This window comes from Eumetopias jubatus, unplaced genomic scaffold, assembly GCF_037043125.1.
Source record: "Eumetopias jubatus isolate StellerSeaLion01/CBP00866 unplaced genomic scaffold, mEumJub1_p1.0 scaffold_3, whole genome shotgun sequence".
NCBI lineage: Eukaryota > Metazoa > Chordata > Mammalia > Carnivora > Otariidae > Eumetopias > Eumetopias jubatus.
The window spans coordinates 114,008,629-114,025,947 of record NW_028274809.1 but is presented as its reverse complement, the minus strand read 5'-3'; the positions used below and the strand labels follow the sequence as shown (position 1 = coordinate 114,025,947).

The following is a 17,319-nucleotide window of genomic DNA, read 5'->3' as shown; positions in this document are numbered from 1 at the left end:
TAATAGCAAAACCTCAAGCTTAGAAAAATCATCTTTATGCAATTTTCCAAGGCAGCCTGAGTTTTAGGAAATGGAAGTGACCCAAGGCAGTTACTTCCCTCCTCTTACTTCACTCATCTAGAAAATGAGAAAGATCATCTATTGAGTGTCTTGAGGAATCAGAGATCATGCATATAAAGTATATAAAAATATGATTTCACTCATGTGGAATTTAAGAAACAAAACAGATGAACATAGGGGAAGGGAAGGAAAAATAAAATAAGATGAAAACAGAGAGGGAGACAAACCATAAGGAGACTCTTAACTCTAGGAAATAAACTGAGGATTGCTGGAAGGGAGGCAGGTGGGGGGATGGGGTAACTGGGTGATGGACATTAAGGAGGGCACTTGATGTAATGAGCACTGGCTGTTAGATGCAACTGATGAATCACTAAATTTTACCTCTGAAACTAATAATACATTATGTGTTAAATTGAATTTAAGTAAAAAATTAAAAAAATATATCAGTTAACATTAGAAATAGCTGAACCTCAAAAGCCCTTAAAACAACAGTTTATTAATCCCATTTTACTCAGAAAATTTAGTATACCTGTTCTAAAATCCGTCAGAGGAGGAAATGTCTCCACATTCTTATTAAACCTCCGTAGTGCTTCATTAAGGCTCTCAGACTCAGATTCCCAGCTGATTCCACTGTCATCTGTATCACTATGCTGGTTAAACAGATTACAACTTTCTACAGAATCAAGGCAAATATATACCTAAGTGGGGGGAAGGGAAGGAAAAAACTTTCAAATTCTGTACAAAATTATTGTGGTAGTTGGTAGCCTCTAACAATGGCCCTGATGTTCCCTTGTACAGTTTCCCTCCCACAGGATTCCAGAGTTGATCTTTGTGACCAAAAGAACGTGACATAAGTGATACATGACTGCTGAGATCAGATCATCAAAGACATATGGCCTCTGTTTTGGTGGTATGCTCTTTCTACAACTGTTCTCTCTCAGGGGAGCATGCAGCCATGTTCTTAGTAGGACAGTGGGGAGGCCCACAGGGCCAAGAACTGAGCCTTCCAGGTAACATCCATGAAAGTCTTTTTGGAAGTGGGTCCTGCAGTGCCCCAGCTCCACCCCCAATATCTTGATTGAGCCTGGCAATGAGAGATCTTCCCGGATTTCTGACTCTCATGTGTGTTTTGTTTTAAGCTGCTAAGTTTGGGGTGATTTGTTATGCAGCAATAAATAATTAATACAAAAAGAAATCATTATAAAAACCAACACAGTTGTACACTACTATTTTCTTTAATGGAATTATAGAGCAAATTCTTCCCTTGTCTGTGAAAGAATGGTTTACTATGAGAAATAGCTGAAGGAACTGCCTGTGCTACTTAATTTGTCACTTCCTTCTTCTTTCTTGTTAGGTAAGGACATATAATTGAACTTTCTTTAGGACACTTATTTATTCAATCAATACTTATTGAGTGCCTAATATATATTAGGCAGGATTCTAGATCCTGGGGACACATCTATGACCCAAAGGGGCAAAAATCCCAGTCTTCATGGACTTACATTCTAATAGGGAGAAGCAGACAAACATAGTAAGAAAGTGACATAATGTGTTAGAAGGTGATAAATAGCATGGAAAAACAGAGCAGAATAAAAAGCATCTAGAGTTCAGTGTAGGAAAAGGACAAGGAAATGAGATGTTTAAGGTTTCAAAGGTGGAAATAGTTGTGCCTTAAAAATCTAAATGTTGAGGGGGGAGGAGCAAGATGGCGGAGGAGTAGGAGACCTGGATTTCGTCTGGTCCCAGGAATTCAGCTGGATAGGGATCAAACCATTCTGAACACCTACGAACTCAACAGGAGATTGAAGAAAAGAATAGCAAAAACTCTCTGAACAGAAAAGTGACCACTTTCTGGAAGGTAGGACATGTGGAGAAGTGAATCCCAGGCGATATTCAGGAAGATAGCGGGGGAGGGGGCCTCCGTCGGCTGCCTCTGGCAAGTGATAGAGCCCCGGAGCACAAAATTGGAACTTTTAGAAGTCGGCTGCGCTAAGGGACATCACTCCAGTGGCTAACCGGGGGGTGGAACCCTCTCTGGGACAGTGTGGTCTCAGGACCCTTGGGGTCACAGAAAGACCGGGGGTGCCTGAGTGCGGCAGAGCTCCCAGGTATTGGAGCGGGGAAGCCGGAGGCAGAGACGGAGCCAAGGAGTGGGCTCTCAGCTCGGGGTTGCCATAAACTGTGATCCGCGGCACAAATGGGCCACTGCTCCTCCAGCAGGGACCCAACAAGTGGCAGATCCGGGGAGACTCCCCTTCCTCCCCTGGAAGGAGCGGTGTGGGAGCGCACCACAGGCATCTGCTGGGTTTGGAGACTCCACACAGGGTCGGGTGCCAGAGACAGAAACGCTTGGTCACAGGCCGGGTGAGCAGGGAGTGTGGCCAGAGACCGGGGAGACGGGAATGACTGACTGCTTTTCTCTGGGGGCGCACTGAGGAGTGGGGCCCCGAGCTCTGGGCTCCTCCAGGGGAAGACTGGGAGGCCGCCATTTTCACTCTCATCCTCCAAAGCTGTATGAAAAGCTTGCAGGGAACAAAAGCTCCCGAGAGCAAACCCGAGCAGATTGCTTAGCCCAGATCGGCAAGGGCGGGGCAATTCTGCCTCCAGCAAAGTCTTTTCGGAACCACTTGGCAACAGGCCCCTCCCCTAGAAGATCAGCAAGAACAGCCAGCCAAGACAAAGTTTACCGATCAATGAGAATGGCAGAACTCCAGCGCTAGGGGAATACTGCAAATAGAATTCATGGCTTTTTTACCATGATTCTTTAGTCTTTCAAAGTTAATTTTTTTTAACTTTTTTTTTTGAATTTTTCTTTTTCCCTTTTTCAACCAACATCTTATCAATCCCTTTTTAAAAAATTTTTATTTTTCGAGTCATATTCAATCCCTTCATAGGAGTTACCCTTATTTTTGGCATATATATATATATATATATGTGTGTGTGTGTGTATGTATGTATGTATGTATGTATATGTATATATGTTGTTCTCCCTTTAAAATTTTGGGATACAGTTTCTTCTAACAGATCAAAATATACCCTAAATCTCTAGTGTATGGCTTTGTTCTAGTCTTCTGCCTGATCACATTCTCTCCTTTTTTTTCAATCCTCTTCTTTCTTCTTTCAACCAAATTCTTATCAATTCCTTTTATAAAATCTTTTATAATTTTAATCTTTACACTCAGCCCATCCCTTCATGGTATTAACCCTTATTTTTGTACATATATAAGTTTTGCTTCCTTTAAAGTTTTGGGAGGCACTTTCTTCTAACAGAACAAAACACACACAAAATCTAGTGTGTGGCACTGATCTATGCACCAGCCTGATCATATTTGATCATATTCTGTTTTTTGTTTGTTTTGTTTTTGTTTGTTTTTATCTTTTTATTTTTCTTTTTTCTTTCTTTCCGTTTCTTTTCCCCCAGTTTCAGGTCTTTTCTGATTTCTTTAGTGTATATTTTCTCTGTATATTTTCTGGTGACGTTGTTACCCTGTTAGCATTGTTCTCTATTCTCCTCTGGACAAAATGGCAAGATGGAAAAAAATCACCTCAACAAAAAGAACAAGAGGCAGTACCGACTGCCAGGGACCGAATCAATACGGACATTAGTAAGACGTCGGAACTAGAGTTAAGAATGATGATTTTAAAGATACTAGCTGGGCTTGAAAAAGCATGGAAGTTATTAGAGAAACCCTTTCTGGAGAAATAAAAGAACTAAAATCTAACCAAGTCGAAATCAAAAAGGCTATTAATGAGGTACAATAAAAAATGGAGGCTGTAACTACTAGGATAAATGAGGCAGAAGAGAGAATCAGCGATACAGAAGACCAAATGATGGAAAATAAAGAAGCTGAGAAAAAGAGATAAACAACTACAGGATCAGGGGGCAGAATTCGAGAGAAAAGTGATACCATAAGATGAAACAACATTAGAATAATTGGGATCCCAGAAGTAGAAAGAGAGAATGGGGCAGAAGGTATATGGGAGCAAATTATAGCAGAGAACTTCCCTAATTTGGGAAAGGAAACAGTCATCAAAATCAAGGAGGCACAGAGAACCCCTCTCAAAATCAATAAAAATAGGTCAACACCCCAGCATCTAGTAGTAAAACTTACGAGTCTCAGAGATAAAGAGAAAATCCTGAAAGCAGTTTGGGAGAAGAGATATGTAACCTACAATGGCAGAAACATTAGATGGGCAACAGACCTATCCACAGAGACCTGGCAGGCCAGAAAGGACTGGCATGATATATTCAGAGCACTAAATGAGAAAAATACGCAGCCAAGAATACTATATCCAGCTAGGCTGTCACTGAAAATAGGAGGAGAGATAAAAAACTTCCGAGACAAACAAAAACAAAAGGAATTTGCAAACGTGAAACCAGCCCTACAAGAAATATTGAAAGGGATCCTCTAACAAAGAGAGAGCCTAAAAGCAACATAGACCAGAAAGGAACACAGACAATATACAGTAACAGTCACCTTACAGGCAATACAATGGCACTAAATTCATATCTTTCAGTCGTTACCCTGAATGTAAATGGGCTAAGTGCCCCAATCAAAACACAAAGGGTATCAGACTGGATAAAAAAACAAGGCCCATCAATATGCTGTCTGCAAGAGACTCATTTTAGACCCAAAGACACCCCAGATTGAAAGTGAGGGGGTGGAAAATCACTTACCATGCTAATGGACACCAAAAGAAAGCTGGGGTGGCAATCTTTGTATCAGACACATTAGATTTTAAACCAAAGACTGTAATAAGAGATGAGGAAGGACACTACATCCTACTTAAAGGGTCTATCCAACAAGAAGATCTAACAATTGTAAATATCTATGCCCCTAATGTGGGAGCAGGCAATTATATAAGTCAATTAATAACAAAAGCAAAGAAACACATCGACAACAATACAGTAATGGGGGACTTTAACATCCCTGTCAATGAAATGGACAGATCATCTAAACAAAAGATCAACAAGGAAATAAAGACTTTAAATGACACATGGACCAAATGGACTTCACAGATATATCCAGAACATTCCATTCCAAAGCAAAAGAATACACATTCTTCTCTAGTGTCCATGGAACATTCTCCAGAATAGATCACATCCTAGGTTACAAATCAGGTCTCAACTGGTACCAAAAGATTGAGATCATTCCCTGCATATTTTCAGACCACAATGCTTTGAAACTAGAACTCAATCACAAGAGGAAAGTCGGAAGAACTCAAACACATGGAGGCTAAAGAGCATCCTGCTAAAGAATGAATGGGTCAACCAGGAAATTAAAGAAGAACTAAAGAAATTCATGGAAACGAAAATGAAAACACAACTGTTCAAAATCTTTGGGAGGCAGCAAAGGCAGTCCTAAGAGGAAAGTATATAGCAATACAAGCCTTTCTCAAGAAACAAGAAAGGTCTCAAATACACAACCTAATCCTACACCTAAAGGAGCTGGAGAAAGAACAGCAAATAAAGCCTAAACCCAGCAGGAGAAGAGAAAGAATACAGATCAGAGCAGAAATCAATGAAATAGAAACCAAAAGAAAAGGAGAACAGATCAACGAGACTTGGAGCTGGTTCTTTGAAAGAATTAACAAGATTGATAAACCCCTGGCCAGACTTATCAAGAAGAAAAATGACCCAAATAAACAAAATCACGAATGAAACAGGAGAGATCACAACCAACACCAAAGAAATACAAACAATTATAAGAACATATTATGAGCAACTCTATGCCAGCAAATTAGATAATCTGGAAGAAATGGATACATTCCTAGAGATGTATCAACTACCAAAACTGAACCGGGAAGAAATAAAAAACCTGAACAGACCTATAACCACTAAGGAAATTGAAGCAGTCATCAAAAATCTCCCAACAAAAAAAAGCCCAGGGCCAGATGGCTTCCCAGGGGAATTCTACCAAACATTTAAAGAAGAATTAATACCTATTCTCCTGAAACTGTTCCAAAAAATAGGAATGGAAGGAAAACTTCCAAACTCGTTTTATGAGGCCACCATTACCTTGATCCCGAAACCAAAGACTCCATCAAAAAGGAGTATTACAGACCAATATCCTTGATGAACATGGATGCAAAAATTCTCACCAAAATACTAGCCAATAGGATACAACAATACATTAAAAGGATTATTCACCACGACCAAGTGGGATTTATCCCTAGGCTGCAAGGTTGGTTCACCATCTGCAAACCAATCAATGTGATATGATACATTAATAAAGAAAGAACAAGAACCATATGATCCTCTCAATAGATGCAGAAAAAGCATTTGACAAAGTACAGCATCCTTTCTTGATCAAAACTCTTCAAAGTACAGGGATAGAGGGTACATACCTCAATATCATAAAAGCCATCTATGAAAAACCCACAGTGAATATCATTCTCAATGGGGAAAAACTGAGAGCTTTCCCCCTAAGGTCAGGAATGCGGCAGGGATGTCCACTATCACCACTGCTGTTCAACATAGTACTAGAAGTCCTAGCCACAGCAATCAGAGAACAAAAAGAAATCAAAGGCATCCAAATCGGCAAAGAAGGAGTCAAATTCTCACTCTTTGCAGATGATATGATACTTTATGTGGAAAACCCAAAAGACTACATCCCAAAACTGCTAGAACTCATACAGGAATTCAGTAAAGTGGCAGGATATTAAATCAATGCACCGAAATCAGTGGCATTCCTATACACCAACCAGAAGACAGAAGAAAGAGAAATTAAGGAGTCGATCCCATTTACAATTGCACCCAAAACCATAAGATACCTAGGACTAAATCTAACCAAAGAGGCAAAGAATATGTACTCAGAAAACTATAAACTACTCATGAAAGAAACTGAGGAAGACACAAAGAAATGGAAAAACGTTCCATGCTCATGGATTGGAAGAACAAATATTGTGAAGATATCAATGCTACCTAGCACAATCTACACATTTAATGCAATCCCCTTCAAAATACCATCCACTTTTGGGGCGCCTGGGTGGCTCAGTCGTTAGGTGTCTGCCTTCGGCTCAGGTCATGATCCCAGGGTCCTGGGATTGAGTCCCGCACTGGGCTCCCTGCTCCACGGGAAGCCTGCTTCTCCCTCTCCCACTCCCCCTGCTTGTGTTCCCTCTCTTGCTGTGTCTCTCTCTGTCAAATAAATAAATCTTTAAAAAAAAAAAATACCATCCCCTTTTTTCAAAGAAATGGAACAAATAATCCTAAAATTTATATGGAACCAGAAAAGACCCCAAATAGCCAGAGGAATGTTGAAAAAGAAAAGCAAAGCTGGCGGCATCACAATTCTGGACTTCAAGCTCTACTACAAAGCTGTCATCATTAAGACAGTATGGTACTGGCACAAAAACAGACACATAGATCAATGGAACAGAATAGAAAGCCCAGAAATGGACCCTCAACTCTATGGTCAACTAATCTTCAACAAAGCAGGAAAGAATGTCCAATGGAAAAGACAGTCTCTTCAACAAATGGTGTTGGGAAAATTGGACAGCCACATGCAGAAGAATGAAACTGGACCATTTCCTCACACCACACACAAAAATAGACTCAAAATGGTTGAAAGACCTCAATGTGAGACAGGAGTCCATCAAAATCCTAAAGGAGAACACAGGCAGCAACCTCTTTGACCTCAGCCGCAGCAAGTTCTTCCTGGAAACATCACCAAAGGCAAGGGAAGCAAGGGCAAAAATGAATTATTGGGACTTCATCAAGATAAAAAACTTTTGCACAGCGAAAGAAACAGTCCACAAAACCAAAAGACAACTGACAGAATGGGAGAAGATATTTGAAAATGACATATCAGATAAAGGGCTAGTATCCAAAATCTATAAAGAACTTCTTAAACTCAACACCCAAAGAACAAATGATCCAATCAAGAAATGGGCAGAAAACATGAACATTTTTCCAAAGAAGACATCCAAATGGCCAACAGACACATGAAAAAGTGCTCAACATCGCTCTGCATCAGGGAAATCCAAATCAAAACCTCAGTGAGATACCACCTCACAGCAGTCAGAATGGCTAAAATTAACAAGTCAGGAAACGACAGATGTTGGCGAGGATGTGGAGAAAGAGGAACTCTCCTACACTGTTGGTGGGAATGCAAGCTGGGGCAGCCACTCTGGAAAACAGTATGGAGCTTCCTCAACATTTGAAAATAGAGCTACTATATGATCCAGCAATTGCTCTACTGGGTATTTACCCTAAAGATCCAATGTAGGGATCCAAAGGGGCACGTGCTACCCAATGTTTACAGCAGCAATGTCCACAGTAAGCAAACTGTGGAAAGAGCCAAGATGTCCATTGACAGATGAATGGATAAAGAAGATGTGGTATAGATACACAATGGAATATTATGCAGCCATCAAAAGGAATGAAATCTTGCTATTTGCAACGACGTGGCTGGAACTGGAGGGTATTATGCTGAGTGAAATAAGTCAATCAGAGAAAGATATGTATTATATGACCTCAATGACATGAGGAATTCTTAATGTCAGGAAACAACTTAATCTCAGGAAACAAACTGAGGGTTGCTGGAGTGGTGGGGGGTGGGAGGGATGGGGTGGCTGGGTGATAGACACTGGGGACAGTATGTGCTATGGTGAGCGTTGTGAATTGTGTAAGACTGTTGAATCACAGACCTGTACCTCTGAAACAAATAATACATTATATGTTAAACAACAAAAAAAAAGATAGCAGGAAGGGAAGAATGAAGGGGGGAAATCAGAGCGGGAGACGAACCATGAGAGACTATGGACTCTGAAAAACAAACTGAGGGTTTTGGGGGGGGAATGGGTTAGCCTGGTGATGGGTATTAAGGAGGGCACGTTCTGCATGGAGCAGTGGGTGTTATACGCAAACAACGAATCACGGAACACTACATCAAAAACTAATGATGTAGTGTGTGGTGATTAACATAATAATTAAAAAAATCTAAGTGTTGGTATAAATATGACTAAAGTAACACAACACTGGAAACCCAAGTGCTTTATTAACAAATGTCTGAAGAGGAAATTACACAGTGGGCACCCTGGACGTCACCAATTTTCAATTATTTAAAATCAGTAAGATGGGAAGGGGAGTTAAGAAGGCAGAGTGGGGGACCCTGGGCTTGTCTTGTCCCTTGAACACAGGAAGATAAACATCAAATCATTTTGAACACCCAAGAAATTGATCTGAGGACTGAAAGAACAAAACTGCACAGCTACAAGTAGAAAAATGACCACCTTGTGGAAGGTAGGGGCTGCGGAGCATGGATTAATGGGAGAAAACAACTGCGGGTGCTGTGGAGGGGAGGGAGCTCTGATTGCGGAGAGAGAGAGAAAGAGAGAGGGAGGAAAAGAAAGTGAAGCAGCATGTAGGGGACTACACAAGAAAAACTCTTCCCCAAAACTACTGACTGGGAAAAGGAGAAGCGTGGATTCCTGCAGATTACTATAAGCAGCACAGTTCAAAGTCTGAAGTTTTAGAAGTCTGTGCTACTAAGGTCATGCCTGGTGGGCTTAGTGGTACTCCTACTGTGAAGGAAGGCAGAGACCCTGGAGCAGGCAGCATGGTCTGAGGATCCTCTAGGTCATACGGGGAGAAACAGTTTCCCTTCTTGGAGTGCATCTGGGAGTGGTGAAATGGCTTTTGTAGGGACAGAACTGGTGGTGCCAATGTGCTGCTCTGTTCCCTAACATAGGAACAGAGACACCAGCTGAGGGCAGCAAGCCTTGGTGCCAGCTTTTTGCTACACTTTACCATAGACTCCAAACAATTGCATTGTCAAGCAACCACTTTTCTGGAACAAACTTGAAAATGGCAAAAGCATGGCAAGACCCTCCCCAAGAGGATCAGTGTGGGTCCACAAAATTTGGAGTTTTGAAACTCAGCCACATTCTTGAGATAAAACACAGGAGGGCTGTGCCACCTGACAGGCAGACAGCTCCGACACAGACAGGGTGAAGGCAGGGATCTAACAGAAGCTGGGGGCACAAGGGGGGTGATTGTTTGCTCTTCTGTGAGGGCTTCCAGAAGAGTGGCAGGCTTGAGCTCGCTATGCCGGGGATGAGAGAGCAGAGCGATGCCATTCCTCCCTCCCCCTTCCATCAGCACTGACTGACCTCAGGGAGCAACACAGCACCCCCTCAGTGGAGACCACCAAGCCCTGTGCCCCTGTGCCCCGCAGGTGCATCTCCACTAAGGCAAGTCAGCCTGAGAATCAGTGCAGCAGGTCCCTCTCCTAGAAAACCAGCACACACCCCTCACATGCACCAAGGCTACTGATCATAGAGTGCTGCAAAGCTTCGTTCTAGGGGAAATAGTATCTAGCTTCTTCTTTTTTTGATCTAGTTTCTTTTAACAAGCAGACCAAGACACACCTAGTAAAAACTTGCCACACGGTGGACAAGGTCCAACCCCTCCCCCCCACTGCAGGCAAGGAAAAACTCTGCAGAGGACTGACTTGAGGGTAGGAGCATCAAAACACAACAACAGAGTGATATAGGATCTCCCCGCTTTTTTTTGGACCTCTTCTTAATATAGCCATTACTCTCAGAAGCAGGAGTACAACAGGCTTTCCTAACAATCATACAAAAAAACAGTAACCTAAACAAAATGACAAGATTGAGGGATTCACCCCAAAAGAAAGAACTAACAGCCAGGGATTTAATCAATACAGATATAAGTAAGCTATGTGAAACTTATAAGGATAGTAGCTGGGCTTTAAAAACGCATAGAAGACACTAGAAAATTCCTTACTGCAGAGATAAAAGAACTAAAAACTAGTCAGACCAAAATTTAAAATGCTATTACTGACTGGATGCCTTGACTATGCGGATGGACGAAGCAGAGGAATGAATCAGTGATATAGAACATAAAATTATGGAAAATAATGAAGCTGAAAATAAGAGGGAAAGAAAGGTATGGGATCACAAATATAGACTTAGGGAACTCAGCGACTCCTTAAAGCTTAATAATATTCATATCATAGCAGTCCCAGAAGAAGAGAGGGAAAAGGGGGCAGAAGGTGTATTTCAGCAAATTATAGTTGAAAACTTCCCCAAGCTGGGAAGGAAACAGACACTGAAATCTAAGAAGCACAGAGAACTCCCATTAAATTCAACAAAAGCCAGCCATCACCAAGACATATCATAGTCAAATTCATAAAACAGACAAGGAAAGAATCCTGAAAGCAACAAGGAAAAAAAAAATCTTAACCTACAAGGGAAGATGGATAAGGTTTGCAGCAGATCTGTTCACAGAAACTTGGCAGGCCAGAAGACAATGACAGGATATATTCAATGTGCTGAATGGGAAAAATATGCAGCCAACTCCAGCAAGGTTGTCTGTCATTCAGAATAGAAGGAGATATAAAGAGTTTCCCAGAAAAAAATCTAAGAGTTCATGACCACTAAACCAGCCCTGCAAGAATATTAAAGGGGACTCTTTGGAGAAAAAAAGGACCAAAACCAACAAAGACTAGGAAGGAAAGAAAACATCACCAGAAACACCAACTTTACAGGTAACACAATGGCACTAAATTCATAGCAATCATCACTCTGAATGTAAATGGACTAAATGTTCCAATCAAAAGACACAGGGCATCAGAATGGATTAAAAAATAAGACCTGTCTATATGTTGCCTATAAGAGACTCATTTTAGACCTAAAGACACCTGTCGGTGGAAAGTAAGAGGATGGAGAACCATCTAACATGCTAATACATATCTAAAGTAAACCGGAGTAGCCATACTTATATTAGTCAAACTAGATTTTAAACCAGAGACTGTAACACGAGATAAAGAAGGGCACTATGTCATAATTAAGGGGTGTATCCAACAAGAAGATCCAACAATATTTATGCCCCCACCTTGGGAGCACCCAAATATATAAAGCAATTAATAACAAACATAAAGAAACTCACCGATAGTAATACAATAATAGTAGAGGGCTTTAATACCTCCCTTACTGCAATGGACAGATCACCTAAGCAGAAAATCAACAAGAAAACAATGGCTTTGAATGACACACTGGACCAGGTGGACTTAACAGATACATTCAGAATATTTCATCCTAAAACAGCAGAATACACATTCTTTTTGAGTGCACATGGAACATTCTCCAGAATAGACCACATACTGGGTCACAAATCAGCCTTCAACAAGTACAAAAAGGTCGAGGTCATACCATGCATATTTTCAGACCACAATGCTATGAAACTTGAAGTTAACCACAAGAAAAATTTGGAAAGATCACAAATACATGGAGATTAAAGAACATCCAACTAAAGAATAAATGGGTTAACCAGGAAATTGAGAAATAAAAAAATAGATGTAAGCAAATGAAAATGAAAACATGACAGTCCAAAACCTTTGGGATGCAACAAAAGCGGTCCTAAAAGGGATGTATATTGTAATACAGGTCTACCTCAAGAAGCAAGAAAAGTCTCAAACAACCTAACCTTATACCTCAAGGAGGGAGAAAAGGAACAGCAAATCTAAGGGCAGTAGAAGAAGAGAAATAATTAAGATTAGAGCAGAAATAAATGATACAGAAACAAAACAAAACAAAACCCAGTAGAACAGATCAACAAAACTAAGAGCTGGTTCTTTGAAAGAATTAATACAATTGATAAACCCCTAGCCAGACTTACCAAAAAGAAAAGAGAAAGGACCTAAATAATGAAAGAGGACAGATCACAAGCAACACCACAGAACCACAAATAATTATAAGAGAATATTATGAAAAATGATATGCCAACAAACTGGGCAATCTGGAAGAAATGGATAAATTCCTAGAAATATATAAACTACCAAAACTAAAATAGGAAGAAATAAAAAATTTGAACAGACACATACCAGTAAAGAAATTAAATCAGTAATAAAACATCTCCTAACAAACCAAAGTCCAGGACCAGATGGTTTCCCAGCGGAATTCTATCAGACATTTAAAGAAGAGTTAATACTTATTCTTCCCAATTAACAGAAATGGAAGGAAAACTACAAACTTCTTCCATGAGGCCAGCATTACCCTGTTCTAAAACCAAAGACCCCACTAAACAGGAGAAGTACAGGCCAATATCCCTGATGAACATGGATGCAAAAATTATCAACAAGATACTAGCAAACTGAATCCAACAGTACATTAAAAGAATTATTCACCACAATCAAGTGGGATTTATTCCTGGGCTACAGGGGTGGTTCAATATTTGCAAATCAATCAATGTGATACACCACATAAAAGAAAGGACAAGAACCATATGATCCTCTCAACAGATGTAGCAAAAGCATTTGACAAAATACAGCATCTTTTCTTGATAAAAACGCTCAACAGAGTAAAGATAGGTGGAACATACCTCAACATCATAAAGACCATATACAAAAGACCCACAACTAATATCATCCTCAATGGGGAAAAACTGAGAGCTTTTCCTCTACTGTCATAACAAGACAGGGATGTCCACTCTCACCATTACTATTTAACATAGTACTGGAAACCTTAGCCTCAGCAATCAGACAACAAAAACAAAAGGCATCCAAGGGCACCACCCAGATGTGTCTGTTAAGCGTCTGTCTTTGGCTCAGGTCATGATCCCAGGGTCCTGGGATCAAGGCCCATGTCCTGCTCCCTGCTCAGCGGGGAGTCTGTTTCTCCCTCTCCCTCTGCCCCTCTCCTCTGCTCATGCTCCCTCTCTTACTCTGCTGTCTCTCTCAAATAAATAAAAATTTATTAAAAAAGAAAGAAATAAAAGGCATCCAAATTGGCAAAATAGTCAAACTTTCACAATTTGCAGATGACATGATACTCTATGTAGAAAACCTGAAAAACTCTACCAAAAAATTGCTAAAACTAATATATGAATTCAGCAAAGTTGCAGGATATAAAATCAATGTACAGAAATCTGCTGCATTTCCATACACCAACAATGAAGCAGCAAAAAAAGAAATCAAGGAATCGATCCCATTTACAACTGCACCAAAACCCATAAGATACCTAGGAATAAACCTAACCAAAGAAGTAAAAGATCTGTACTTTGAAAACTATAGAACACTTATGGAAGAAATTTAAGAATGACACAAAGAAATGGAAAAACATTCCATGCTCATGGATTGGTAGAACAACTACTGTTAAAATGTTTATACTACCCCAAAGCAATCTACACATTCATTGCAAAATACCACCAGCATTTTTCAGAGCTAGAACAAACAATCCTAAAATTTGTATGAACCACAAAAGACCCTGAATAGCCAAAGCAATCTTGAAAAAGAAAAGCAAACCTGGAGGCATCACAATTCTGGACTTCAAGTCATATTACAGAGCTGTAGTAATCAAAACAGTATGGCCCTGGCACAAAAATAGACACATCAATGGAACAGAAAACCCAGAAATGAACCCACAACTGTATGGTCAACTAATCTTTGACAAAGCAGGAAAGAAGACAGTCTCTTCAACAAATGGTGTTGGGAAAACTGGACAGCCACATGCAGAAGAATGAAACTGGACTACTTTCTTATACCATACACAAGAATAAAATCAAAGGTCTAAACGTGAGACAGGAAGCCATCAGAATCCTAGAGGACTACACAGGCAACAATCTCTTTGACTTTGGCCACAGCAAATTCTTACTAGACACATCTCTGGTGGCAAGGGAACAAAAGCAAAAATGAACTATTGGGACTTCATCAAGATAAAAAGCTTCTGCACAGTGAAGGAAATGATCAACAAACCTAAAAGGCAGCCTACAGAATGGGAGAAGATATTTGCAAATGACATCTGATGAAGGGTTAGTATCCAAAACCTATAAGGAAATTATCAAACTCAACACCCAAAAAACAAACAATCCAGTTAAGCAATGGGTAGAGACATTAACAGGCATTTTCCAAAGAAAATACAGATGGCTAACAGGCACATGAAAAGAGGCTCAACATCACTCAACATCAGGAAAATACAAATCAAAACCATGATGAGATATCACCTCACACCAGTCAGAATGGCTAAAACTAACAACGCAGGGAACAGATGCTGGCAAGGATGCAGAGAAAGGGGAACCCTCTTACCCTGTTGGTGGGAATGCAAACTGGTGCAGCCACTCTGGAAAACAGTATGGAGGTTCCTCAATAAGTTAAAAGTAGAGCTACCTTAGGATCCAGCAATTGTACTATGAAGTATTTACCCAAAGGATACAAAAATATAGATTTGAAGGGGGTACATGCACTCTGATGTTTATAACAGCATTATCAACAATAGCCAAACTGTGGAGAGAGCCCAAAATTCCATTGACTGATGAATGGATAAAGACTGATACATATTTACAATAGAATATTACTCAGCCATCAAAAGAATGAAATCTTGCCATTTGCAATGACCTGGATGGAGGTAGAGTATATTATGCTAAGTGAAATAAGTCAGTCAGAGAAAGACAAATATATAATTTCACTCATATGTGGAATTTAAGAAACCAAACAGATGAACATAGGGGAAGGGGAAAAATGAGTGAGGGAAGCAAACTGTAAGAGACTCTTAACTATAGAGAACAAACTGATGGTTGGAGAGAGGTGGGCAGGGGATGGGATAAATGGGTGATGGGAGGGAACTTGTTATGATGAGCACTGGGTGTTATATCTAAGTGATGAATCACTAAATTCTACTCCCAAAACCAATATTACACTATATGTTAACTAATTAGAATTTAAATAAAATTTGAAAAAAAAGGAGGATGGAATCATAAAAAGTCAATCCTAGAGTTTAGGACCAAGATTTCCTGTTATATTTTTAACCAACAACTAATCATTTAGATTACATACTTCATTAGGTGAGACAACGTGCTTAACTTGAACAGCGTAGAGTTCTTCTGGGGGAGGCAGAGATGAAGGCAAATATGGTGGTAAAATAGGAGTCTCTGTTTCAGACAAAAGCAATTCCTAAAGCACCACAAATAAATTCAAATTTCAGAATGACTATTACAGAAATCCAATACATTATTAAGATTCATTACACTGCCAATTTATTTTCATTAGCAGAAAGCAAGCTCTCTTAGATAATGAATACCACAAAATGATTTTGTTTTAGTAGGACCAAAATGGGAGTAAAGATCTTTAACTCCAATTAAAAAAAAATCTGTGTTAAAACACTCATATAAATATTTATTTATGTATACATATTTACATATACACATAAAACTCTAGAAGAATGGCTAACAGTTAACAGTAATTGCCACTGTTTAGTGGGACTGGGATATTTGAGGTATAGAAAAGGGGGACATTTTTCTATTCACATTTCTATAGTATTCCATTTTAGAATATGTACATATTTTATAGTAAAAAATAATATATGAAGTGCCAAAAGAAGATTTAAGCTAAAATTATCAGAAAAAAGTGTGTTCTCTTTAAATTCCAAAAAAACATAGCAAATAATAAAAAGTTATGTGATTCCCAAGAGGAACCTGGCAGTCAGCAGTTGTTTAAAGCAAAAATATAAAAATGTGGGTGGTGTTTCTTTAAGAAAGTTTTAAAAGAGTCTTAAATATGATAATTAGCATAAAAAGTTAAATAATCACATTCAAATTAGATTAATTTATTACTATTTACATTTCCAAACTGGTGGCAAAACAGAACAAAACCTATCTGAACCACTTAGAATTCAGCAAAAAGTGACTACCAACTGCTATATGACTAATTTGTTACAAAGCACTTTACATTTGTTATTTTTATAACCACAGGAATAAAATTCTACTTATAAATAATTGGAACTTTCATTAAAACTCCTACTTCCTGCACCAAAAAGCACAAGTGGATAAAGAAAAAAGCATACATACTAGACTTCATCAAGATTAAAAACATTGGTGCTTTAAGGGCACCAGGGTGGCTCAGTTGGTTAAGCATCTGCCTTTGGCTCACGTCAGGATCTCAGGGTCTTGGGATGGGAGCCCCTGCTCAGCAGGGAGTCTGCTTCTCCCCCTCCCCCACTCATGCTCACTCTTTCTCAAATAAATAAAATCTTTAAAAAAAAAACCAAAAACTTTGGTGCTTTAAAGAGTACCACTGACAAAGTGAAAAGACAACTCACAGAATGGGAGGAAATATCTGCAAATCATCTATCTGATAAGGGACTTGTACACAGACTATATAAAGAACTCTTACAATTCAACATCATCAACCCAACTAAAAATGGGCAGAGGATTTTTTTTCATTCGTTTCTGTTTTTATTTGCCACCTTTTCTGGTTTTATTGAGATATAATTGACACATAACACTGTATTAGTGCAAGG

At 39.5% G+C, this 17,319-nt stretch overlaps 1 protein-coding gene across 3 annotated transcripts in view; it reads right to left on the bottom strand.

Annotated features, from left to right (window-relative positions):
• The window catches only part of RNF17 (ring finger protein 17), a 138,489-nt gene that overhangs the window by 8,652 nt on the left and 112,518 nt on the right, over positions 1–17,319 (bottom strand). For all 3 annotated transcript variants that reach the window (XM_088021775.1, XM_028106389.2, XM_028106398.2), the window contains exons 31-32: positions 15,858–15,974; positions 590–758 (exon numbers count right to left, since the gene is read on the bottom strand). In XM_088021775.1, coding sequence (XP_087877901.1) covers positions 590–758; positions 15,858–15,974 — 286 coding nt within the window. The remainder of the gene's footprint in view (positions 1–589; positions 759–15,857; positions 15,975–17,319) is intronic.